The 27644-nt window shown below is 39.5% G+C and overlaps 1 protein-coding gene across 2 annotated transcripts in view; it reads right to left on the reverse strand.

Moving 5' to 3' along the window:
- The window catches only part of Itga8 (integrin subunit alpha 8), a 176138-nt gene that overhangs the window by 36474 nt on the left and 112020 nt on the right, over positions 1 to 27644 (reverse strand). For both annotated transcript variants that reach the window (XM_034510971.2, XM_076939497.1), the window contains exons 22-25: positions 25489 to 25568; positions 20996 to 21076; positions 10821 to 10926; positions 6314 to 6472 (exon numbers count right to left, since the gene is read on the reverse strand). In XM_034510971.2, coding sequence (XP_034366862.1) covers positions 6314 to 6472; positions 10821 to 10926; positions 20996 to 21076; positions 25489 to 25568 — 426 coding nt within the window. The remainder of the gene's footprint in view (positions 1 to 6313; positions 6473 to 10820; positions 10927 to 20995; positions 21077 to 25488; positions 25569 to 27644) is intronic.

The following is a 27644-nucleotide window of genomic DNA, read 5'->3' on the forward strand; positions in this document are numbered from 1 at the left end:
AAGAGATTGATAGGTAAAGATAGGTCAGGCTAAAAGGTTTTTTTTTCTCTCTATGTCTTCATTTTAAAGGTTAGGAGGAGGCTGGAGGCAGGGAAACTGGGCCAGAGATTTTTTTTTTTTTTTTTTTTGAACTAACAAATGTCTCCCAGTTTTGAATTGACGGGAACCAGTACACAGAGGCAGTTAACAGAAAAGAAAGTACTCTTAAGGATAAGACAAACTATGCAAATTTGCCAAACCACTGTCTGCTGGCCACTTGAGTCTAGAAAACTATTTGCAGGGCTATAATCCTTGACAGATGCACGGGTTCTGGGTTTTTGCCATCTCTGTTTGTATGATCTGTATGATCTGGTTGTAATTTGGACTTCCTGTGGGATCAGTTTTGCTGAAGCAAGGAGAGACTCAGCGGCGACTTCCTTCCATACCTCCAAGGAGAGTGCTTAGGATGCCGGCTTCCTGGTCTAGTCTCTGCAAGCCCCTTTATACCTGAGGGTTCTCCTTTTTGTGAAGTTATTCCTGGCAGGTATTCTGGGGTTCTAATGTAGGCTGGCTCTCAGCATCTTTGCCTGTCTCCCCAAGCACAGAGTTACATTCTTCAGCCATGTGCCTGACCCTGGTCAGCTCGTTCTTTGTTTATTGCAAAATCTTGCCCATCAAAAAATTAAAATGCTTTATTGTTCATGAAACTTGTGGTTCCTTGGTTGGGTTTCCTTTTTTCAACCTCATCTTATCTAAAGATCATAGCATGTTTGAAAGGCTATCCAACCCTCGGGATAAAGTCCACCAAAATAACAAAATTGGTAGTTTGAAGAAAAAAAAAATTTTTTTTTTTACCATCTTTAGTATAGTTGAGAAACACTTTTCTCAATTCTAAAAATCTTATTCCAAGAAGGATCTGGAACAAATTAGGTTTAATGGATTGGTCTGAATGCTTCAGACAGTTGAATGCTTCAAAATGTTTTAGATGGTGGAATGGAGAGAAGCTGCCACTTTAAAATCTTTTCTTTCTGATCTAGACCATGATTCTTGTAGGCAGAACCTTCATGGGTATCTGCCCCTTCTCATGAGATTATCGGAAGCTCGTAACCAACCCCAGGAGGTGGAAAGAACTGTTGCATAACAGAGCCCCAAACTTCGGATTGGGCTGCGAATGTGCAAGTAGCAAGAACCAGTCCATCCCACATCCCATCACTCTGTGTTGACCTCAGCTGGGCATTGGCTTTCCTGGAGCGAGAAAAATAGGGGCTGGGATGTGTAACTCTATTTCTTTTCTTCACATTTTTATTTCTCCTCAGACTCTGAGCCTTGACAGACCAAGCTGAGTCAATCTAGCTTGGTGATGTAGGCAACTAAATTAAAATTAAAGAATGCACTGCTGTGTAGCGGTGTCTCTGTGTGGTGACCCTGCGCCATCCCATGGTGACCACTGTGCCATCCCATCACCTTGGGTGCTGATGTTCTGTATTTGGGCAACAAGTGAGGTGACTGTGGGTCAGATTGTTTGCTGATTGTTGCCTAAAGTGACCACGGTTAGCATTATCATACTGATGCCTTATAAAGGTACTTAGCATCCCTTCCTAAAACTTGGGAGACATCGGAGTAACTTGATAGAATAGCCAGCTTCTATTGTGAAAACTGAGCCCTGCTGAGGTCAGATTCACTGGACCCTGATGTGCATGTGAGAAGATATTAAGGCTTATGTTGAATTTGGAACGCATCTTTGTTTGCACACAGGTCAAATTTCAGAGGGCTTGGGGAGATATTTGGCATTAAGGAAGCATTTCTCTTTAAAAATCATGTTTTAAATGGCAACTCAGTACTCAAGCCAGTACACACACACACACACACACACACACACACACACACACACACATCCCTAGTGGGGAAACCCTATTTAATCTTCAATATGGTTTTGAGGCTATAAAACTGTATATTTGCAATAAAAAATAATAACATCCAGGACAATTGCCATATAAATGATTATAAAAAGTAGAAAAATTATTTGTTTGCTCTGTGATGCTGAGTATTTAGGTAGGAATAGGTTTTTATGGAGGGAATCTGGAAAGTGTGTCAACATTTGGTAAGCTCCAGGAGACTCTCTCCATCATTTCAAAGGCTTTATATCTGGTGACTCTGGTTTCCTGCAGTGGGTGGCCTAGAAAATGCTTCTCAGGAAATCTAAATGGTTACTTTTCCATTAGTATGTGACAGAAACTGGCACAGCGGTGCACCCAGTAATCCAAGAAGCCAGGAGCCTGAGGTTGGAGAATGGAGAGTTAGAGGTCAGCTTGGCCTCATAGTGAGAACATGCATCAAAACAGAGCAGAACCATTAAAAACGAGGACATCATGAGTTTTACAGGCAAATGGAGCTAGAAAATATCATTCTGGGTGAGGAAACCCAGACCAAAAAGACATGCATGGTATCTATTCACTGATAAGTAGATATTAGCCAAAAAGTACAGAATACTCAGGATACAACCCACAGACTGTAAGAAGTTTAACAAGAAGGAAGGCCCAAGTGAGGATGCTTCAATCCCACTTAGAAGGGGGAAGAAAACAATCAATCGAGGCAGAGGGAGAGAGAGAGACATGGTGGGAGGGGGACGGGGAGAGAAAAGGGGGAGCAGGATCAGGTATGGGGGATGAAAACAAGAGAGAAGCCCAGAGGGCCAGGAGAATGGGGAAGCCATCTCAGTGGCTTAACTACCTGCACCCACAGATACTGACTTCCCCTTGTGGAAATGCCCTTGTGGGAATGGCATTAGCCCATTCTGAGGGCAGAAACCCCATGCCTCAAGTACCTCTTAAAAGTCCTACGGCCCCTCAACACTTACACTGGCGACACATTTCAACACAATCCAACCAGAGCACAGGGAGTAAGGAACTGTGCCTCACTCTGCCTATAGTGAAGTACGACTACATGTGGGGATTTTATTCTTGCCCCTAACACATTTATCTTTCTTTCCATCTTCCTTTTGTTAAACCTACTGTCTTCTATAGTTTTAAAATACAGCAATTATGTCCATGGAAATGGCTCAGCTGGTGAAATACCTGCTATGTAGGCATGAGGATCTGAGTTCGAATTCCTAGTGCCCATATATGTCGAACACCAGGCCCATGTCTGTCATCCCAGTAGCCCTGGGAATGCAGAGAAAGAGGGTTACCTGGAATTCATTGGCTAACCAGGCTAACTGGGTAGGTCAGTTCCAGGGTTTGTGAAAACTTCTAACCTCAGGCAACTACAAACCTGTACACACACACACACCCCAGAGCATACATACACCCAAGAACACACACTCACACACACAAGCATATACACACAAGCACACAGACAAATGCACACATGCAGACACATGCACAAGCATATATACACATGCATATACACATATTCACTCACACAGACACACATAGACACACAGATACACACACCCTATATACATATACCATACACATTCACACACAGAGACATACACACCATACACACAAGCACATATACACACTTATACTCACACACACAAGCATAGACACACAGAAGCATACACACACACACCCACACACATACAAGTACACCCAAAACAATATATAAGTTATCAATTAGTCTTGATATTACCATTTAGAAAAAATCAAACCTATGTGTTTGTAATCCATTTTACACTAATTTCTACTCATACTTAATACAAAACAAGTTGTTTATCTTTGTATTGTCTAGGAAGGAATAAACTTGCTGAGTAATTTAATAGCTATGTCATTAATCAATTTAATATCTTAAGAGAAAAATAATACTCAAGTACTCTCAATTATAAGGGGCACTGACATAAAAATAAAGATTATCATTTTAATATCTACTTATTTTTTAATATTTTAACCTCTTGCAATCTTTTTAAGTTATTTTATTTTATTTTATTTTATTTTATTTTATTATGTGTGAGCGCTCTGCTGCATGTACACCTGCAGACCAGACGAGGACATCAGATCCCTTTATAGATGGTCATGAGTCATTATGTGGGTGCTAGGAATTGAACTCAGGACCTCTGGAAGAACAGCCAGTGCTTTTAACGGATGAGCCATCTCTCCAGCCCCTAAAGGCTATTTATTAATATGAGGTTTTTTTTTTTTTTAATTTACCTGGGCAACATAGTAAATGTTGTTAAAGTATGTTAAGGAGGCTCAAAAAATGGCTCATGGGTTAAGAGCACTGGCCGCTCTTCCAGACAAACGGGTCCCGTTCCCAGCACCCATCTGGCGGCTCACAACCATCTCCAACTCTAGTTCCAGGGGATCCAATGTCCTTTCTGGCACCCAGCATACTTGTGGTATATATACATATGTGCAGACAAACACACATACACATAGAGTACGGTAAATCTTTATAAAATATGTTAAGAACATGACATTCAGTTTCCCCATATTTTAAGAATCCATTCATTATTCTAATTAAGCTATTTTAGGAATTCATATTGTTATTAAATGTTATATTTAGTTTTCACAGATTGAAAGTTTTTTTTTTTTTTTCTTTTAAAAAAGAAGCATAATTAAGTTGTATTAAAAGAATTTCCTAGCCTTGGGCAGATTTTTTTTTTATGTAAGTCTATGAGCATTCCCAACAAATAAGGAAGAAACAAAGATGCCAGGTGCTTAGCATACACTACCACTCAGATTGTAGGGATCTGTCAACATTTAATGCAAGCTATCTGTTAGTACTGTCCCTGTCACTGAAAATGATTGTTAAATTGCCACAGAGGAGGGAGAAGCCCCGTACAGCCAGCATAGTGCACATTAACCAAGTTACATAATATATACAAACATATATAAACAGTGTCAGACATAAGGCAAACATTACACTCTAAGAGAGTTAGGGGCCTCTGCTAGAGCCTGTGATTCAAGACTCTGTGAGAGATATGTTAAATAAGGGTGCTGCCGTGAAGATCTGGGTTACTTATTTGCTCACATTTGAAGACATTTTTCTTTAATAAGCTGTTGTCCCTGAAGTCAAAAAACATCTCAATGAAGGGTAAGGAAAGAGGAAATGAGAAAGAAATTCCAGGAAGTATCTGAAATAATTTCATGACACACAATGGCTTTATTTATTATTTCTCCATAAAGCGGGAGACTGGCCACCCCTTTGTCTTTACTGTTGAGCTCCCTGTCAGGAGAGGCCTCTCGCCTCTATATACAGAGCATTTGGGGGTGAAAAAGGAAGCCATTCATGATGGCAATGACCCTGCGCCTGTGCCTGGGTCCTGGATGGCTCAGTCTGTGTGGTTCAGGAATCTGTCCTTGCACCAGAGACACTGGGCCCTTGTAGCTACTAGGGGAATGTTCTTGAGCAAAGTTGTCTTCTGAGGACAACATCCGTTTCACCAAGCTTTGTTTCTGTTTTCATGCAAATGTGACATTTTCCAGGGCTTATGTTACTTAGCTCAGTGACCTTACCCTGGATAGGATCTGCCTTTGGGACACTTGGGTTCTTTGGTGATAAACAAGTGGACAGCAGACAAGCTGCTTAGACGGAGAGAGAAGCTCAGAGCCAGTCCAGAACCTGCTCTCAACTGACTCCCAGGCTTCTTCCAATGAAGCTCTAGGCTCTGCCCTGACCGTGCCTGGTTACAGACCCTTACATCGGGGCCTGTTATACTTTCTGTAGTCCCTGAGGGTCTTCTATGATCCTGTCTTCTAATACCTATCCACGAACCCTTCTTGACCCTGCTTCTAATAGGCTTCTCAGGCCCTGCCCTGACTCTGCAATCTAATAGGCCTGAGGGCCCTCCCTGACCCTGTTGTGCCATAAACTCACTAGGCCATTCCCTGACCATAGTTGTTACTAGACCCCCAGAAGCACTTACAGTCTGTACTGCACTGTTTGAGCTTCTTCACAAGCCTTCACCACCATGAACATTCCAGTCTGGCGGTTCTCAGGGCATTGAGACAGCCTTTGGCAAATCCTCACATTTTACCACATGCAATTGACAACAGCTTTGAGAACCCATTTTGGCAAAGATCCTTATGTCTTTGGGCAATATACCAAAAAAAAAAAAAAAAAAAAAAAAAAAAAAAAGACTTTTAAAAAGAGCATTTTACACTAACTCTCCCAAATGTGTCGTACCTAGATAAGATTTTGGTTTGGTTGATGTTATTGATCAAACAACCTATAGAAGGTGCCCAGCGAGGCTCAATAACTGCCAGGTTACTGTGAACAGTAAGCATTTGCTCAGGCCAAGACTACACTTAGCTTAGGCCCTTTAAAAAGAGAAATGTTCTCAGTGATTACCGAAGCAACTTTGGTCAAGCCACTGTTTAAACTACAGTCCTACCTTTATATCCTGTGGGTTGATCTCAGGATTTGTTTGACACCGTAGAGGTCCCAGAGTTTGAAGATGAAATATATAGAGGAGAAACTCATCCCGTGCAGAGAACGGCCAGCCCACTTCAAGAATGCTGTCACTGATGGTGCTGGGTCCAATATTGTGCAGCTGCAAGAAGGTAGCACATTAGGGAATGACACAGTCCAACTCTGTCTATCATGTGTCTGTTGTGAAAAGCACATGTTATTAGCTTTAGCTATGTTGGTAGGAAATAGAAGACATTCTAGCCAGGCAGAGGGAGCTCTGAGATCATGGTATGTACATATTCAGGGAAGACTCAGGCTGTGAAGTGCTCAGCATGGGTTACTCAAAGACTGTGCAGGTGAAGCAATTTATATTGGAGTGCTTGGGACCAGAAGTACTTTAAACTTCAGAATACTGCACAATCAGAATGCAAAATCTTAGGGGTGAGAATCTCCTGTAATCACAAATTTACTGATGTTTCTTTGACGCCTTATTATGTATAGCTTGAGGGCAACCTTCTAAATATGTATGTATGTATGTATGTAATATGTATGTATCTATTTGTGTATGTATGTATGTAGTATGTATGTATGTATCTATCTATGTATCTATGTATTTATGAATCTATCATCTATCTATCTATTTAAAGTATGTGTGTGCATGTACATGTGCAGGTGCCTGTGCATGTATGTTCCTGTAGAGGCCAGATGTTGACATCAACTGTCTTCCTGGACTTCTCTGGCACCTTATACATTGAAATAATATCTTCCTTGAACCCAGAGCTCACTGATGTGGGACTCATGTAGCTAGTCACTTCCTCCAGGGATCTCTTGTCTCTGCTTTCTAAACATTGGATGACCTGCAGGTTGCCACCCCTACATGGCAAGAGCTTTACCCGCTGAACCAACTGCCCAGCCTATTATAAATATTTTCTTAACTTGCTGGTGTTTTGCCTATGGTCTATCCCATGAGGTCAGGTGTGGTATTTTTCGATTGCAGTAAGTGTCACATGTAGTACATGTTGTTGCTTGCAGATTGGGGAGGCTCAGTCTGTACTCACTGTGTACAAACATAGCTATGCTTACCTCGATCTTACATAAATTTAATGGTAGCACTAGGAATCCTATTTTAATTATATGCTTCCAAAAATGTAGTGATGCTTTCTTTACAACGGAATTTGCCTCCTGCCTGACTACTGGTTTGTCAATTGCAACCATCTGCGAGGCACTCTCTTTCACCCTCTGGGAAAATGGCCATCCATCAAGCGCCAAAGACAGTCTGTGCGCCCTACAGCTCTCTGCAAGTACACAAAGCGAGTTTCAAAGCTGGGATTCCTGGAGCAAGCTGGGTAGTTACATTAGCAAATCCCAGGGAAAGGAAGTCCACATGAAGATGAACATTTTAAGCAGGTGAGTTCCATTCAGAGGACACAGACCACATCCCCCAAACACTAAGCACAGTGGGAGGTAGGTACTGTGAGTTCACAAATGCTCTTCAAGACCAGGAGAGATCTTTGTCCCCCCTCAGTTCTGACAATCACCATCATAATCTATAAAGCAACAAGTTTTCTGGTTTTGCTACTTGATGGCCTGTTTAATTCACGTCATTTTAGGAGTACGGCATCCACTGACAGCATACTATGAGACTTGAGATTAGTGATTGGTATGTAAGAGCTATTTGGTGTTTAGTTTTAGTTTTGTTTGTTTTTTGCCGTCCTGGTGACTACTTTACATTTTTATAATGTTTGTACTAATCCTACAAGCAAAGCTGCACATAAGTGATTGAATTCGAACAATTTTTCCCAAACTCTGAAGTTTTACCATTATTAAGAAGAAACTGGCTCACACGGTCTAATAAATGATTTGACAGCTTATTGCTTTCCCTATGAGGTTCTTGACCTGAGTTCTGCTGGGACAAGGTTGCCCTTCTGTTACTGCAAGAGCTTAAGCTCAGGCCAGGGCTTCTGAACATGCAGATGAAGGGAATCTTTGTGCTGATACAACTCAGGAGTTGTCACTTCTTCCCTATAGATGAATAGCTCATGTTTGGAAATGTCTTTATTTGCTAACCCAGGAGGAGCTAGCTCTTCACGGCCCTTGGTGATGGTTAGAGTTAACTGTAAACTTGACAGAAGTTAGATTCACCTGAGACACAGGCCTCTGGGCCAGTGGGGGATTATCTTGGTCTTGTATTGATATGGGAAGGCTCCTATTTAACTGTAGGTGGTAGTATTCACCCTGGGCTGTAAAAAATGAAGAAGATGGGCTGACTTTCCTGCTATGGTGAGCTGTATTCCTATGGAACTATAAGCTAAAACAAAGCATCTTCTCTGGAGTCACTGCTATTAGCGTATTTTATTACAAAAAAAAAATTAGTAACAAAGGCATCTTGTCACATGAGATTAAAGTCATATTCAGAAATAGAATGACTTTGAATGACATTCTGCTATACTCATAGGTCAACGCCTTGCTCAGCCATCATCAGAGAAGCTTCCTCCTGCACTAGATAGGAACAAATGCAGAGACCGTAGGCAGACAATATGCAGAGAGAGACACCTTGGAACACTCAATCCTAAATGGGATGTTTCTCTTCATCAGTTCCCTCTCCCTCAGGGAACTTTGCAAAAGAGGAGGCGGAGTTATAAGAGCAAGGAGCAATGGCGGGCACCAAGGAAACAAGAGCTTCCGGACACAGCAGGGTTGACACACATATGGGCTCACAAAGACTGTGCCAGCATGCATAGCCCTGCAAAGGTCTTTGCAAGATGGGATCCCAGTGCTGAGAGAGGAAGTGGACACAAGCTCCCATCTCTAACCCAGAAGCTATCTCCAATAGATAACCACTTGCAAGCAAAAACACAGTTTTCTCCAATGGAGTCTCACTGGGTATAGAAACTACTCTTAAAGTCAGATTCTATGCCCAACAGTAGATGGGTAACACAAAATAAATCAATGGGATTTTGAGGTTTGTCTTATAATGCTTTATCAGGGCTTCTGTCTGTTTCCCTTAAAGGTCCTTTGTGTATATATTATGGTTTCTGGGTTTGTGTTTTTATGGGTTTTCTGCATGTTCAAATGTATATATGTCTCTGCTCCTATATGTGTTTTTTTGAGCTTTTTCTTCAGCTGTTTTTCTTGTTTGGTTTCTTAACCTAATTTTTTATTTTTATATGCCTGTTTGTATCCTAATGAAAGAGAGAAATAAAGGGTGTGGATATTGGTGTGTGGGGAGGTGGAGAGGACCTGGGGGGAGTTAGGGGGACCATAATCAAAATATATTATATATAAAATCTATTTTCAGTAAAAGAGAAAGAGAGAGAGAGAGAGAGAGAGAGAGAGAGAGAGAGAGAGAGAGAGAACAAGAGAAAGGAAGGAAGAGGAAGGCCTACTCCCACCATGGGTTAATAGAGAATGAATGGAGAAGGATCTCAGTAAGAAAGTTGCTTGGAACTTTACTTTTTTAAAATTCCATGCTACATTCCCTGACAATGAATTGCTACAGGGGTGGTGGCATTGACTTTAAAGAAAAACCTAAATAACCACTAAATTAAGCCTTGATTATATGTTTATTTCTTCCATTAAAAGTTTAAATATTTTAGGTAACATGTCAACAAATCATCCCCATATTAGCAGTTTAACACTTTGTGTGGGAAGAGAACGTCAGACACTTTCTGTAGTTTGCTCTTTGCCTCTGAAGTAGTTCACCAGTCCATGGAGCATTTCAGATCTTGGGATAAATTACTCATTTCTTATTTCACTTACATAAGTAAAAAGTAAAATTATGCTATCACGTTCTTCCTCACAAATTATTTCTATATTTTGGTATAGTGATGAATGATTCATTTATAAAATATTCTAATAGTACCTTATGCATACTATTTTAGTTTATAAATACAAGTTCAGGGTATCTAAACACGTGAGAAGAAAAGAAAAGGAAGAAATTCAATCAAAGGAGCTAGTTTTTCTGATGCATAGGGTATCCAAATATTAAGTGGAGAACGGATAAATCTATTTTTAAAATATCACTTAATAAGAGAAGATGTTCCTTGCCAGGTATTATTACCTGATACTGTTATTCTTACCCCCTGAGGGCTGAGTGTCCATGACAATGGTTATTTAGCAGGGCACCCATTGGCAGCCATTGCAAAGTGGTACACTAATAGCACAAGTTACAAAGGTTGAACCTGAGGTTTTATGAAGTTCTTATTAGTAAAGAGTATATGAATAAAACCTCAAAAAAATGAATATACTACCTTGAGCTGAAAAGATGGTTATCAGTTAACAGCACTGGTTTCTCTTCCAGAGACTCTGAGTTCAGTTCCCAGCACCCAGGAGGCAGTTCACAACTATCTGTAACTCCAGTTCCAGAGCATCAGATACCTCCTTCTAGCCTCCACGAGCACTAGGCACACATAAGGTGCACAGACATATATGCAGGTAAAACTCTCAAACACATAAGTTAATCATATAACAATTTAAAGAGAAATAGATACCTCATAAATATGCTCAACCAAAGGACCAACTTCCTCCTCTTTGTGGGGCTCCTCTTCTGGTTCCCAGCTGTGGATGGGCAGAACAATCTGCGGAGGGTGGGACACTCTGCAATGTGGAATATTAAGTTAATTACTGATGAGGGCCCGCTAAGGATGTCTTTGTTGCATATTAATATATGCAACTGGTTTCACATATTACACTGGCTCCAGAGGAAGCAAACTGCAGTTAGCTGAAGATAATATATGACACATGATAAGACACTGATAGAACGGCTGAGTGAAATGATGGCGTGAAGTGGAGACTCAGAAGCACTGCACATTTTTAGTAATTGGGCTATTCTACAGCTACTGTTTTACAGTGTTTCATATCTTGGACACTAGGGGGCAGAGTAGAGAGCATTCTTGAATGGACATGAACAATTGAATGCACATACACGCATATGTGCATTTGTAAAGCCTGCTATTTATTCTTTGTAAATATGTGTATGTACTTCTGTGTTGTGTGTTGGTGTATATGTCCATCTAGGATCCTGTAAGTTCTATTTAATATCAAGCCAGGGAGAAACAGTTTCTGGTTAAAGCTGTCTGCATAGAACAGTGGCTACTCTGTATATGTTTCTTCTTTCTAGATTCCTTTGCTTCCTGTTACTGCAGGGAGCAGAGCCAGACTTGAAGCTGGATGGGGTCAAGTATGACTTAGGTATAGAGTTGTTTTATAGAAAGCTCAGTGGGCAAGAGAGGTGGAGCTAAGTGTTGGCATCATCTAAGTATGAAATTAGCTTGACATTTGCAGTGAACACATAGACATACTTTAGTTTGTGGCACATGTGTGCATATATGTGTGGCATGTGCATGTGTACACATGTTTTCATATGTGCTCCTCTCTCCTGGAGGAAGTGGAGGGCAGAGTTTGATGCTGAGATGTGCTCTTCAGTCACTTCTGGACGTTGTATTTGAGACAGGACAGCTCGCTGAACTCTGCATACATGGCTTTGGTTATACTGGGCTGGCCATGCTGTAAGCCTCTGGAGTCCCAGTCTCTGCCATTCTGTGCTGGGGTTACAGGGGCTTGCACAGCTACACACAGCTTTTTCCATGGGCTGTGCAGCTCCTCATTCTTGTACAGCATTTAACCCGAGCCACTCCCCAGCCCCCACAGTAGAACACAAACATTTTCCTTACAGTTTTATAGAAATGTATTACTATAAAAGACTCCCTCAATACTTCATCAAAATTACTTTCAACAGAATGTATCCTTGTGTGGGTCTAAAATGCTGCTTTAGGAATGCTCAGTGATTACTGCGGCCTGTAGCAACTCCGTTTCTTCCCCTTCTCACTGTTCCATGTATTAAGGGTTCATTTCTCTTTATTGTTGAATAATCGTCTATGGTATGATTTATTTGCCACTGACTCATTGAAAACCATTCTGATTCTTTACAGTTTGGGGTTATATAAAGGAATTTCTATAAACATTTTTATATAAGTTTCTGTGTAAACTTAAGTTTTTATTTTCTGCGAATTTTTTTTTTTCTGCGATAAAGTAAAAGAGGTTTGATAAGTGGAAGCGTGTTTGCTGTCAGGAACTACAAAACTAAACATTTGGTTATATGATGTGAACTCCATTTAAAAAAACAAGAGGCCTTGTTTTTAATTTCTATCAATTCCAAATATTAAAGAACATCATTTATTGTCTTAAGTAATGTTGGCCCTACCAGCCATGGACAGTGTCTTATATAGGCCTTGGTTATTCATGATTTTTTTCTCTTTTAAAATGTCTTTCTTTTATTATTTGGTGTGTGTGTCTCTCTCTGTGTGTGTTTGTGTTGGTTTGAATGAAAATGACCCCCACAGGTTCATAGGAAGGGACACTATTAGAAAGTGTGGCATTATTGGAGTAGGTGCAGCTTTGTTGGTGGCCTTGTTGGAGGAAGTGTGTCACTGGGTATGGGCTTTGAGGTTTCTGATGCTCAAGTCAAGCCCAGTGTCACTTTCTCTTCCTGCTGCCTGACAATTTGGGTGTAGAATTCTCAGCTACTTCTTCAGCACCATAACTGCATGCTGCCATGCTTCCCTCTGTAATGACAATGGACTAAATCTAAATCTCTGAATTGTAAGCCAGCCCCAATGAAGTGTTTTTCTTTATAAGAGTTGTTGTGGTCATAGTGTCTATAGTGTTTCTTCACAGCAATAGAACTATTCTCTCTCTCTCTCTCTCTCTCTCTCTCTCTCTCTCTCTCTCTCTCTGTGTGTGCCACCATGCCACCATGGCATCTTGTGTGAGTTAGCACTTTCCTTCTACCATTTTTGGTTTTGGTTTTGAGTATAATACTTGGGTTCTCAGACTTGGCAGAAAGTACATTACTTGGTAAAATACATCACAGGGCTATCTTGTATGCCCTGCTTCATTTCTTAATATAGAATTATTTTAAAAAGGCTGTGTATTTTAGTAATTCTTCATGAACTCAATATATATGGTATTTCCACTGATGGCTATGTTTACCTAATGTAGCTCTGTGCTAAACCAATCCCTTTTCCTAATGAATTGTGTACCAATTGGCTCAAAGACAATGTTGATGCATGTCGTACTGAATCAAATGCAACAGTTCTAAGTTCTTTTACCATGCAAGAAGCTCTACTTAAGATTACTTTTAAACTCTAAAACCAACAAGAAATAAAACTGGGCTTAACAGAGTGCATGATAAAGTAGTTAAGAATAAACACCATTGGCCAAAAGAAAATTAGATTTTCCTAAAGGCTGAACACAGAAGATCTTCAACACAGTGACTATTTGTTCCTCAAAGAAATAAACATCGGAATCAACATTTTAAGAGAATAACCAGAAGAAAAAATTTTGCTATGTGATATGGCCAGAAAGAACTCTTACACTGTCAGAGAATAAACTGTGGTCAAATATTGAACATTAATGTAGCAACTAAAACAATTGTATCCACCACGAGAAACCCAGTTTTAATTGGTTGTTTGGATTGCTGGCAACAGTGAATAGAAATTTCCCCATTCGCTGCAACTGATGGCAGAAATACATGTGGAAACATTAATCCCATAAAATGAATGTGTGAGAATGAAGGCAGTCACCATCAGCACTTCAACTGCCTTCACTCGCTGATACGTTATTGAATACGGTAAACTTTCCCCCAATTTATATTCATTTACAGAACAATTTAAATGTACAATTACAACACAGCTCATATATTGTTGTTGCTATTTATTATTATCATTATTATTATATTACTATTTATTATTATTATATTACTATTTATTATTATTATTGGTTTTATGAGACAAGACTTCTCTGCATGGGTCTGGTTGTCCTGAAACATGCTCTACAGATCAAACTGGCCATGAACTCAGAGATCCCTCTGCCTTCTGAGTGCTGAAATTAAAGCGTGTACTACCATGCTCGGCTTGGTTCCTATAATTTCTGGTTAGCAAAACTAAAATAAACTACAGGGCATTTGGTGGCACAGATCTATAATCCCAGCTACTCACGGGCCTGTAACCAGCTGATCAAGAGAGCGAGGCAGCAGGATTGGAAGTTCAAAGCTTACAGAATGAGATTGATATGGGTTATAGAGTGAGTTCAAGGGCCACCTTGGAAATGTAGTGAATTCCGCCTCAAAAGTAAATAAACAAACAAATTTTAAGGAGATAGCTGTATGGCAGAGCATTACTTAACATGGCCGAGGTCCTAGGTTCAATCCTCAGCCCTGAGAAAAACCAATAAAAGCACATCAAACCCAACTCCGATAAACAAAGAACCTCAATGGTGTAAGATAAGCAGAGGCATGAGATGGGGCTCATGAATACTGTGGCGTTGTTGAAAATACAGAGAAGACAGTAAAAGTTAATGCTATACTGTATACCCTAAGATCTTAAAGAAGTAGCTCTTTTCTTTGAGAAAGATGCAAGGGAATGAAATGAAAACAAAATAAAACAGCACCAACTCTTAACTCTACATCCCTGGGCCCCAAATGAGTCACTTCCCTTGAGTCAGATGGATCAGAGGAGAAATCACAAAGCAAATTAGAAACCCGACATTGCAACAGTTGGGGAGGGGAGGAGAGAGAGAGAAAGAGAGAGAGAGAGAGAGAGAGAGAGAGAGAGAGAGAGAGAGAGAGAGAGATGTGTGTGTTTGTGTATGTGTTCCTGTATGTCTGTATGTGTGGTGCATGCTTGCATATGTGTTCCTGTGTGTGTGTATGTGTGGTGCATGCTAGTGTATGTATTCCTTGTGTGTGCATATGTATGTGGATTCCATTGGGAATGTTGGTGTTCTTCTCCAGTGTAGTTTTTGAGAAATGTCTCTGAGTGACACTGGAGCTCACCTATTGGAAAAGACTGACTGGCCCACAAGCCCCAGCGACCCTCTTGCTTTTACCACCACAGTGCTAAGGTTACAGTGTTGGATGTCATACTTTCTAGAGCAGGAGCTAGGGATTGGATTTTAGGTCATCATGCTCACACTGAAAACATTTTAGTAACTGAGCCATCTCCCAAGACCTTAATAAAGTCATTAGTTAAAAATATATATATATATATATATATATGGTACTAATATTTCTACAAGGAAAAAACATTGAAGATAGAATTTTGAGATATAACTAGGAGAGGGAGGGAGAGAGAGAGAGAGAGAGAGAGAGAGAGAGAGAGAGAGAGAGAGAGAACCTAACCCAGAATGAAAATAAAACAGTACAGAAAAGCAGAACAGACAAGAATGAAAAAAAAAAAAAGAAAGAAACAGAGAGAGAAGTGTGGCCAAGTATTGGTAGAGCAGCCACCCTGCTGTTCATTCCCCAGAATGAGGCAGTAATGGAAGAGCATGGCTTTGGCCCTAAGAGGCACAGCAGCAAGAAGTCAGAGGTTGTGCATAAGTCTAAGTCAAGAGAGGGTCATGAGAGCTACCCGGGCTCCCCTAAAATCAAGACTTCCTGCCCTGGTGGAGCAGAGAACTCCTAATGGGAGCCAAGGACAGGAAACCCAAGCTGGAGAGCATGCTCAGCAGGAGGGAGGCAAGGATTGGTGGTAGGGATGACAGTCAGGTTCACATTTCAGCAGGCACAGTGCACACCCTGAAGGTCATGGTTGTAGAAGTAGAAGTAAGAGTCTGGATAAATCTTGTTGGGATGAAAAAAATGCATGTGCAGGTGCTGAGGCTGGGGAGATACTCGGTAGTTAGGAACACTTGGATGGAGGAATGCTTCTAATATAGTTAATGAATCTAATATACTCTAACACTTAAGAAAGAAAAAAGATCCTGTAAGAAAACCATAGACCAATACTTCTTCTCATGAGCATACGTATGAAAGTCACCAGCAGAGTTTTAGCAAGTTCAATCATAGCGTATCTCCAGAAAGCAATTTTAGTTTAAACTTTTGAAACAAAAATTAATCAGTTTTACAGTTTCATGGACCCATGAAGAGGAAGACATAACCATGTAATCATCTTCATAAGCATAGAAAAAAAAAGCATCTGACAGAACTCAATACATAGTCATTTGTTTTAGCAATTTTCAAGTGAAAAGAAGACAAAGAAAATGTAAAAGGGAACTGACAGAACTTGAGAGGAAACAGCCATAAAGCTGTAAAGTCAACATCAGACTAAATGCGCGAGACTGCGTGATGTCTCCGTGTACCGTGTCTATCCAGTCTTGAACTAGTGAGCCTAGTCTTTGTTATAAGAGAAGAAAAACAAAATAAGGACATTCAACTTTGTCCAAGAAGAGGTCTGGCTTTTGTCATCATTTTCTGCAGGATAATTTTGAAGATATAATTTTATTGGTGCCCAGAGTGACAAGGTGTGTCTGAACTTCTGTGACACACTAGAAATTCCAATAAGAAGGCTTACTGTGAGGTTGTCCAAACCAGAAAGCTCAACAGTGTAATTTAGATGCCAGTGTCGGCCATATCATTTCAGTCAACTTGGAGATGAAAACCACTTAGGTGGGTGGGCAGTCAATCAATTAATGCTCCTCTACAAAGGACCAATAAAACAATCCCTGAGGCTTAGGGCATGGCTGGTGGTACTCTGCACATTGTTACCCATCAATACTGGGAAGTAATAGGACCTACTGTCCAGATCAGGACAAGGAGAAGCCAGTGTTTGGCACTTGTCCAGTCTCCTCCTCCTTGCCTTCTTACTTTGAAGACCTGAATCTGATCTTCCCCCAGCAGTAACTCATTTCTCTGAGTGTGAGAGCTTTCAATGAGATCTGTAAGCAGCTGGTGTTAGAAATGATGGTGCTTGTTCTAGTTTGTTCCCTGTCACTGTGATAAAATATTTCAACCAAAAACACCTTTGGGAAGGAATGAGTTTATTTCAGCCTACTGTTTCAGGTAACAGTCTATCACTGAGAGAACTCAGGGCAGGAACTCCAGCAGAAACCACAGAGGGATGATATTAGGCGCTAACTCACAGGGATCTGCCCAGCTCACCTGTCTAGGGATGGTGCCAAAATCTAGGAGTATCTAGGGAGACTGGGACCTCCAACATCAACCATCAGTCAACCATTCATAGACACGGCCACAGACTAATCTTATTGTGGCAATTCTTCAGTAAAGGGATCCTCTTCCCAGGTGACAAGGTTGTGTCAATTTGCCAAACCAAAAATCTTTTTGGGAATCCTTAATTTTGTAGTTGGCTAAATTTATGCGTATATGGTTTGGAAAGAAAGAGGAAAACTATTTTTGTTCATAGGCAACACACACACACACACACACACACACACACACACACACACATATGAAATCAATAAAATGTCACTACAACTTATGTGCTGGCCAGAACATGAGTATACACTCATTGGTTTTAACATTAATATGCATGTGATATAGTAGACTAGACCCTCACATTTGAACAAATGATCAGTTTAAAAGGTGCTAAGTAATGGAAGGGGTGAGGTGATGGGCTTTTCCACGAACAGACCAAGAAGAAATGGATATTCATGAGGGAGATGCATCTCAGGCCTTACCTCACACCAGCTGACAAAAGTTGACGTAAAAGAAGTCGTAAACCTAAACATAAAACCTAACACTGGAGAACGAAAAGGACAAAACTTGCTCTGCCTTCAGAGAGACAACTATTACTCAGACAAGACACAAAGAACACAAACTGTTAAAAAAAATTGTTACTAGATTTTCATTCTTTAAGCAACATTCTTAAGAAAACATAGAGCCCCATGCCATGCAGTGTAAGAAATTATTTCAGGGCCAGAGAAGGAACTTTGTGATTTTCTACCAGGACATGTAGGGGAATTTTATAACTCAGTATCAAGACAAACAATTCCATAATGAGTAGATGAAAGACTGAAATAGATACTTCATGAAAAAGGACGAGACTGGTGGTAAATGACCTGGGAAGCGATGCAATATAACCAATTATTAAGCAAACTAACTCTGAAAACCACATTTATTATACTAGTGTGTGTGTGTGTGTGTGTGTGTGTGTGTGTGTGTGTGTGTGTGACATGCTGTCAGGGATAAGACACATGGGACTCTCCTGCATTGCTAATGGGAGCACACAAAGGGCAGGGCTCGGCCTTTCAGGCTTTCTGCAAGACAACTGGGCAAACTCTTAAAAGCATACAGTTACCATATAACTCAGTAGCTTCATTTGTGAAAACAAATGTTCCCAAAAAGATTTGTGTATGAATACAAATAGCAACTTTTTTCTTAATTGGTACAAAATGGAGACAACCTGTATGGTCACCAAATGGTGGATGACTCACTCATTGGGTGTTCATACAATGAAATATTTCTCAGCTGTAACAGGAAACAGACTGCTGAGATGTATTCAAGAACAAGAAGAAGCAATCCTCATTCTGAATGAGTTCCCTTTGTGACATCGTGGGAAAGGCAAAAGTAACACGACAGCAAACAGACCCAGATGCCAGAGTATGGGGCAAGGGCTGACTACACAGGAGCCCAAATAAGTCATGATTTTCAATGGTCTCATTATATTCTAAATTTACAAACTGGGCTCTCAAACGTGTGAATTTTATAATGTATTATATCTCAAACTTGACTTTTGAAACAAAATGGACACCCAATAAACTGTGAGAAGATCTGTACATGTCTGACTGATAACCTAATGTCTACATTCATGGTCATAAATGCATTCCTGAGGCAGCTAGTAGGCCAAAGTACCTAATGATCTGACTTTTATCCCACATGCTGGGGAGAACTGAGTTTTAAAATTGCAAGCAGAGCTCTGTAGTACTCCATGCAAGATAAGTGTTTTAAAATTTTCATGTTAGTAAGAAAAGTCAGTTGTTTGAATAGTATAAAATAAAATAGTATAGTATGAAAATGAACCTGAAATTTCCCTTGATAGGAAGAATAAAATTAAAAAATGTAAAAGGACCTCAGTGTCACTTGGTAATTAGGAGACTATAAGTTAAGGCTTCAGTTACACACTACCACTCTTTCCAGCCAGCAGGCTTAGAATTTAAAACTGGACCACTCCGAGAACTAGTTGATAATGTATTACAGTGGAAACTTCCACCCAGTTCTGGAGTGGAATTTGGTAAAGAATACATAATAGTACACATAAGTGACCCCAAAAATTCTACCAGAGAACCTCTACAGCTGATATTATTTTTTGGAAAGTAATTTGATATCACTCACTAAAGTAAGAATTCTCCTTCTCTCTGCTTAAAATGGGCAAATCTCAAAAGCATTTTTGTGGATCAAAAGCCATAGAAATATGTACCAGTAAGGTCACAGAATAATGTTTAAAACTCATCCACAGGAGGGTACGATCTCCATTTCCAGGGACGAGCTCTGGAGACAGATTGCCTGTGTTGACATTTTAGCATTCAGTGTTTTCTAGGTGTGTGGCCTTTAACACCTAAGCCACAATCCCCTGACTTGTACATGGAGGGTGTCAGCGTAATGAAATGGCTCTGCAGGCCGAGACCTACAATGACCATCCTGGAGGAGTGAGTACCAGTCCAGACCTGTGGGGAAGGAAGGCAGGCAGGACTTTGGAGCCCAAGGATGATTTGGTTTAAAATATTACTTGATGTTTTTAGCAAAGTGATTTATCTGAAGAAAGCAGAATTACAATAACGAAACCAATAAAACATGCACTTGTGTAAGGTAAGAACTTAGAGAGTCTATTTTCCTTCTTTGTCAGGCAAAGTTTCTCATCTGGGAGTAATTCAAAGACTTCCCTTGACCTTCTTCCTTCTCTCTCCCCTTTATTGGCCCTTACTTATAAGGAGTAGGATGGAAAGAACGGGATATAGAATCCAGAGCCATTGGCCCTCACATCTATGCTAGCAGTTTATTAAACTCACCATGACACAGGGCAAAGTTAAATGGCCATCCTGTTAAAATAACTGTAGGGAAAGTGAGGGTTTTTCTTCCAGGCCATCATACATCTGTCTGTCTATATATCTATGTATCTATGTATGATGTATGTATGTATATACATCTATCTATTTATGTATCTATGTATCTATCTGTGTATGTATGTATGTATGTATCATCTATAAATCAATCTATGTATCTATCAGTGTATGCATGTATCTATGTATCTATCAGTTTATCTATCTATCATCTATCTATCTATATTTATGTATCTATGTATGATGTATGTATGTATGTATATACATCTATTTATGTATCTATGTATCTATCTATCATCTATAAATCAATCTATGTATCTGTGTATGCATGTATCTATGTATCTATGTATCTATCTATCTATCAATCAGTTTATCTATCATCTATGTATCTATATCTATTTATGTATCTATGTATTTATCTGTGTATGTATGTATCTATCTATATTTCTATGTATGTATGTATGTATATATGTTATGTATATATCTATCATGCATCTCTGTATGTATTTATCATCTATCTATCTATCTATCTATCTATCTATCTATCTATCTATCAAACATCTATCTATATAGTTTCTCATTAGTGTATTTCTGGTTTGGTTACTAAAGTCTTGGTCTGGGTAATTAAATGACCTCTTGATATCTTGTATTAGACTTAATTCAAGGTTTATTTTGATTGCTGATGGACTAATACTCATTAGAAAATGATGAAAAGCAGTCAATTCACTGAACATGAATCTTGCATATAGTTTTGCCTAGTACTTCCCTAAGTCTTACATATGAACACTAAATTTAACGATTTACTACTTACCCTCTGATTTCAACCTGAGCGACGGCAGTGATGTTGATTTGCACACTCTCGAAATTGCTGTCAGGATTGTCCTTGTTGGAGCTGAAACACAATGATGACATGATTTCAGTATACATTTTCACAATCATTAACATTCTGTACATCATAAGAGCGAACCACATTTCCAATTTTATCATTTGGAAAAAAAAACCATGGGATTTATTCTACATAATCATAACCATTTGTCCAGGGAGATAAAGAGTCTTAAGATCTATGAGAACCAATCAACTCTCCCTTGGGTAGAGGGGCTTCATTTGGAGGCACATCAGAGATGGGAAAAAGCTAACATTTTTTAGTTAGACTAAACCAAAGGGCACTGAATTGAGTTTGTGTTCCAGCTTCTTCCTAAGAAAAATTCTTTTGCTTCTTGGCATATCATGCTCAGTGCTCTTCAGATAGAAAATTACAGCACAGTCAAGCCCAAATTTTCCATGCTAATAAAATGGAGACCTGGCACGCATGATCCAGGACAGCATATAATTGAGAAAGCTTTTGGGTTTGGCTCTAAAACGCATCACACCATATGTTGTTTTATCAGAATTTTATCTTCCTTATGGTTTCTTTCTTAAGTTAATACTAATTTAAAATGTGTTTTATTATATTATATATATAATGTGTGTGTTAATATTAATATATAAAATAAGTGTTTACAGTCATTACATACTTACAGCTGTCCACGGCAAGGAACAGGGAATGTATTAGAAGCCCAGCATGGAAAGGCACAAGAAAGCTGGGCATTGCATAAGCAGGCAGTTCAGAAGACGTGAGTGCTTATGAAATGCTTCAAGAGTCTTAAGACAGAGAGGATGTGAGTTTCATAATTCCTCTTTGAATGTGACAGAAAAATTTGTTTGCTGTTTTTCTCTCAAGCAAAATAATTAATTCATCAACTACAAAATTGAACTTTGTAAAAAGTATACATGTTAAGCAGTTGGGGCTGTAAGGAAAACTAAATAGAACTTCCCAGAGGCTCAAGCAGTGCCTGGGCCTTGAATACAGCCACTACCCACACGCCATGCTTTCCTCAGAGCCACTCGGTGATGGGACAGCCACCATGGGTGGTGGTTGTAATTGGGTTTGACAGAAAGCTGCCCCGTGGTCCTCATGAGGACTGCTTGGGTTCACTGGACAAGTTCTCACTGTGAAGATGGCAACAGGATAGACTCACACCAGTCTTCTTCTGATGCTTTCCCAGACTGGGCTTGGGAATACATTGGATAAAATTCTGCTTTTCAACCAGGAGTGCCTTTGAAAAGTCCTGGTCGCTTGTATTAACTGATAAGACAATTTAACATCTGAAAACACTAGTAATCGGTGTAAACAGGCAGGAGTCAGGCTTGTTTCCTGCAGGGGACTTACCCTTATTAAGCTTGCAATGGAGTCTACAAGGACTTCCACTCCAAAGCTTAAAGTCCAGTTCTGACCATCTGATTTCATTATTACTACATCTGGGGGCGTGTGCTTTATTTTCCCTTTTAAAAGAAAATGTTCAAAAAATTCAGCTTATTGAAAATTGTCTTTGAACCTGAGTTTAACCTGAGGCTGTGAGAGACTGTTTTGATTTTTTAATTACATATATTTATTCTTGGTTAGTGTGGGTGTGTCCGAGTGTACATGTGCCACAGCACGCAGGTGAAGGTCAGAGAATCGCTGTAGGAGCCGGTTCTCTCCTGGAAAACCATGTAGGTTCTGGGGAATTGAGCTGGACCATCAGGCTTGGCAATAGGTAGCTTCATCTGTTGAGCCATCTCCTCTGAAATTCAGTAAGAGCAATGGCTGACACAGAGCAGTCCTCGACTGCTTAATGAGTGCTTCCTTACAGTATGCCGGTGCTTTCTAGCCTCACAGTATTGATGAAGTCTCCTGGTAAGGAAGGATCTGGCTTGATATATAACTCAGATGCTTCCTGGACTTCTGTCCTGGAAGGAATCTTCCTTCACTAATACCATAGCTACATGCAAACATGTCATCTAACCTTTGCTGAGAAAGCAACTTCGAGGATGTTTACAAAGGTGCCTGTGTGTGTGTGTGTGTGTAACTGTGTCCTGCTGTTCAGGGTGGAGACAGAGTCCCCCATTCGGATCTAGGGCTTTGAGAGACCATTTAATGCCCTTATTTGGCAACAGGAAATATTTTAAGTGTATTAATAGACGAAGCCAACCTATCTCCTGACTTTAATATATAGAAACAAGCATTTGCTCTGGATTGTGGTAACCAGTACATGGTGGAGTAGAGGCTGGGGAGCATTTGGCTTAATTTATTTTTTGTTGGAACACATTTAACTTGAATGCAGGGCCACCTCAGAAAGTTCTTACATCTCTGGAGTTAGCCAGCAGAACATACAGATGAACGCCTTTCAAATGCTTTAGTATTTTTGTGTGCAGCTGTTGTCATATTCTTTTATTTCTCCAATACTTTTGGGAATTTGATTTCTGATGAATGTCCAAGGGTTTTTTCTGCATTTTTATAATTTTAAAAGCAGTTGCAATTGTCTTGAGCAGAAATTATGACTTGTTTTTAGAAGACGGTGAAGGTTGATCATTTGGCCATTTCTGATTCCACCAGATTCAATCCTTCATTGGTGAATTAATTGTTTAGGCTATGGTCTGCATGGTGGATCTGGGGATGCCCACTTAGGACATTATATAGGACCTCTTGTCCCTTTGATAAGCAACAGTTTGCATCAGTTCTCTTATCTAAAACCCAAGAAGGAAGCAATGTATTTGCTTTGTTTCTTAGTCCTAGGTGGTCCTCCTAGGTGAGGGGTATGTGTTTTTATATGAGAGGTGTCTTTTCCCAAGTGACACAGGTTTTATGCCCATGAAGGATCAATGTCATCAACATTGATGGGAAGAAACAGACGCTTCAGGCTTCTGTCTAAGGTGATATCAAACCCTTCACTTTAAGATTTCCTCTCTTTAAGCTTGTTAATACACACTCACAGGATTTTAAAAATTGAAGAATTGTGAACCTTTGGGGGAATATATGTTTTGGTGGATGTGAAAAACTGGTTTAATAATATTTGGATAGAATGAAGAATTATTACAAGAGAATCAGACCCCAGAATTAATATGGGCAAAAATTTAAAGTTCTAAGAGTCACCAGAAAACCACTTACAACCAAGAAGGAGCCAATTTCGGAGAAATGAACATCTGAGCCAGGTAGAAGACTTCTTTCCCTAGAAAGCTGGATCAGGCTTTAAGTGTGGATAGGGAAAGGACTGCTAACACATTAGATTTAATCGGTTCCATTCTTATCCTAAGGTTTCTCTAAGCCTTATATAGATGTAGTTTTTATGGATGTAAGAAAGTAATCTGCCACTCAGAGTAATTATCATAAAACCTATCACACTCTAATATTCCTTCATCTTATAAGATATTAAGGTAAATTACATAGTATTTGAGAGCCAAGTGACAGACACCAAGTTTACAGCTATTCATATGTTACAACAAGGGTTCCATATACTAGGCAAGATATAAATAATCATGGAAAGTACCGTATGACATCTATATTCATGTTTTTAAAAGACTTTCAAATGCTTGACTAAAAATAAAAGTAAAAAGGTCCATTTGACAGGGCGTCTCATTAGTCAGATTTGTATTTCTCAATGAGGAAGAGTTCACATATAACACAATAATACCACAATATATACTTTATATATTAATTGTATAACTTTATATCTATTTTATTTTTCTTTTCTTCTAATGAGTCTAGAGCCATTAAATTCATTGCACTGCAGTCCATATCTGGGAAATCCCAGCCTGCATGCTTTATTTTTCTGTGGGTCTTTCTGTTCATGAAATAGCTCTGTCTACAAAATAACAAACAGAATGGATAAGGAAAGGGCAAAGTCATGGCCAGATATTTGAATAGTCACCCATGGGCAGCTGTCTGCGTGCCTTAAGGTTGCAAGAGAATGACCTGGTCCTCAAACAGGGCTATGTCACCTTGACTTACCACAGAGAAACCACTCAGACCATCCTTAGACTCTGTCCTTTCTGAACATTTAGGAAATTATAGATTTCACTTGCGAGACTTTTTTTTTCTTTCAGAGTTTGCCCCAGGAAGGAGCCAGCAACTGGTTGCTGAATGCATATGGTTAGAGTGGGTCCAGTACTTTACTGTCTATGGTATACTGTAGCACAGTCCTGTACAGCATAGCACAACAGCCCTGTGTCTGGAGAGGAGGGAAAGTCAGTGTGAATCAGCAGGACTGGGGAGCTGTTCAAGATAAAAATCTGACTATTTTACACCCTGACCTATATTATTTAATCACTTTCAAAGTTCACAATACCAAAGAAGCTGAAATAATTGAGAATAATAAAGAAGAATGGGGCTGTGAAACTCTTGATTCTCATCTGAGGAGAAATTGTAATGTGCAGGCCCTCGGCCACCATGTAGCTCATCATTTGAGAGAGAGTGATGTTAACAGAGTCGGCGTGTAGGAGTCTAACCTTCTGATTTGAAGATCGAAGTTAATGCTCATATTTGTTTTCTCAAGACGAGGAACAGCAAATCGGAGGCCCAGAGAGAACTAGAAGCAAAAAACAACACACATGGGACACAAAAGTATTCATAGGAGGACCCCATACACAGTGTGACAGTTTCTCCTGGAAATTCCCCTGTATTGTGATGAAGGCTACCTGAAGTTGGTCCTGGTTACAGAACAATCCATATAATGTGATGACAAAGTAAGATGTGACAAGTTCCTGTTTGTAATTGTTACAGCAGGTCTGGAGGGATAATAGCTCAGTGTTTAAGAGTCCTTGTTGCTCCTTCTTGTCCATGGGGCAGTTCCACAGATGTGGGCATATACTCTCTCATATATATGTGTATATATATATATATATATATATATATATATACATACATATATACACACACACATAAACAAAATAGAATAAGTATTTTTTAAAATTATATATATTAACTAAAACGCTTTTGGCCTATTTGTCTTGTTATTTTTTTTTAGAGAAATCTGCAAGTTATGAACTTTATTAGCATATAATAACTATTTTATAACACCATGGCAGCTACATGTAAACAACTTTCCCCTTTAAAAATTAGAAGTCAGACTTCTGAATACTGAGTTGACAAGATTACATTAAAATTAAAGTCACTTTTTTTTTTTTTTTTAACTTTTGAAAACTTTTTAGAAAATTTTAGGCCTAGGATAAATATTCCTGGTGATTTATTTATTTGTACTTTTGTAAAGGCCAGGACTGGACTACATTTCCATCTGTAATTTGCTCCACTCCATGGCCAGAGTGTGTTCTCAAAGTACATAATGAAGACGCAAATGAATCAACATGTTTAATAACAAAACAGAAAGCAATAAAATTAGATGTGTTTGAGGGCATTACAGGGCAAGATAAGAACCCTATTAGGTTTCTTCTACTAGGGACCTAGAGATAAACGAATCTAAACAATTTACTTCCCTGCCTTCTCGGGATTATTTGCTGGTGAAATGGATTGATGGCCTCTCACATAAACACTTCCATGGTTCAAACTATTCTGCCATTTACACCCTTTTCTCAGTATGACAATGGCGGGCAGCTTTTAGTCCACCTTTAGTGACAGGTATTGGTGATTTTAGACTGTCTCCAGACTAGATTTAACACACTCAATACTGAACAAGAATGAGTGACTGTGTTTGTAGATGCTGACACGGATAACCTGTTTTCAAATCTGTTTTTTTCTTGTCTTTTAGGTAAATATCTTTGTATCATGTCAAGTGGTTGGATTTATTTCCTTGAAAACTAGCAAGAGGGGTTGCTAGTTTCTAACTAAGAGGATGCTGGGGGCGGGATGCTCAGCCTATCTTTCATATCTCCTCTGTAAACATCCCATCTGCTGCTCATCAGTTTCCCTCAACTTCTTCCCACAGCATTGCAGACCAGATAGAACACCGGCTTTGTGGTCAGGCCTGGTTGGAATCCTGTTTCTGCCTTTCATCATCTGTGTGACTTCGGGCAATGTGTTTGACTTTTCCAGTCCAGAGTGTCCTTGTCTAGAAAATTAGGTGAAGTGCAGTAAGACAGCATTAAAGTGGTTACTCTCTGGTGCTGGGCTTGGAACACAGAAGATACTCGATCCATGGGAACTAACAGAAATCAGTTACTGGAATTTGACGTGCGTGAAAATGGTTTTATAAAGTTTGTTAATATTTTTATACAAGAAGTAAGTTTATAGTGTTCCAGCTAGCCACATATTTTTAAATACCCAAGATCACTGCAATGCAATAATGTAAACAGGAAAAACTATTATTTGATGTACACATCGTCCTGAAGTGTAAGTTGGGAAGAGATATTATTTAAGAAAGTGATGCAGATACTAAGTTAAGTTTGTGAAACACTGGAATGAAAGATTTATTTGCTAGAAGACTTATCAGCATCTTTGAAATGTAAGACTCTGGACCTCAGGGATGCTCAGGATAAGTTACAATGACCCCAGAGCGCCCTTTAAAGAATGGCCATGGGGCATCACTGTTTGGAGCTGGCTAGGAAATGTTCTCAGACAGACCTAGGCAATCATAAATTTTCACAAAGTTCTTTTGAAACAGGCAATTTCACTGATAAGAGAAACACCTAATTTTAAGTAGAGGACTGTG

This window comes from Arvicanthis niloticus, chromosome 8, assembly GCF_011762505.2.
Source record: "Arvicanthis niloticus isolate mArvNil1 chromosome 8, mArvNil1.pat.X, whole genome shotgun sequence".
NCBI classification, from domain to species: domain Eukaryota; kingdom Metazoa; phylum Chordata; class Mammalia; order Rodentia; family Muridae; genus Arvicanthis; species Arvicanthis niloticus.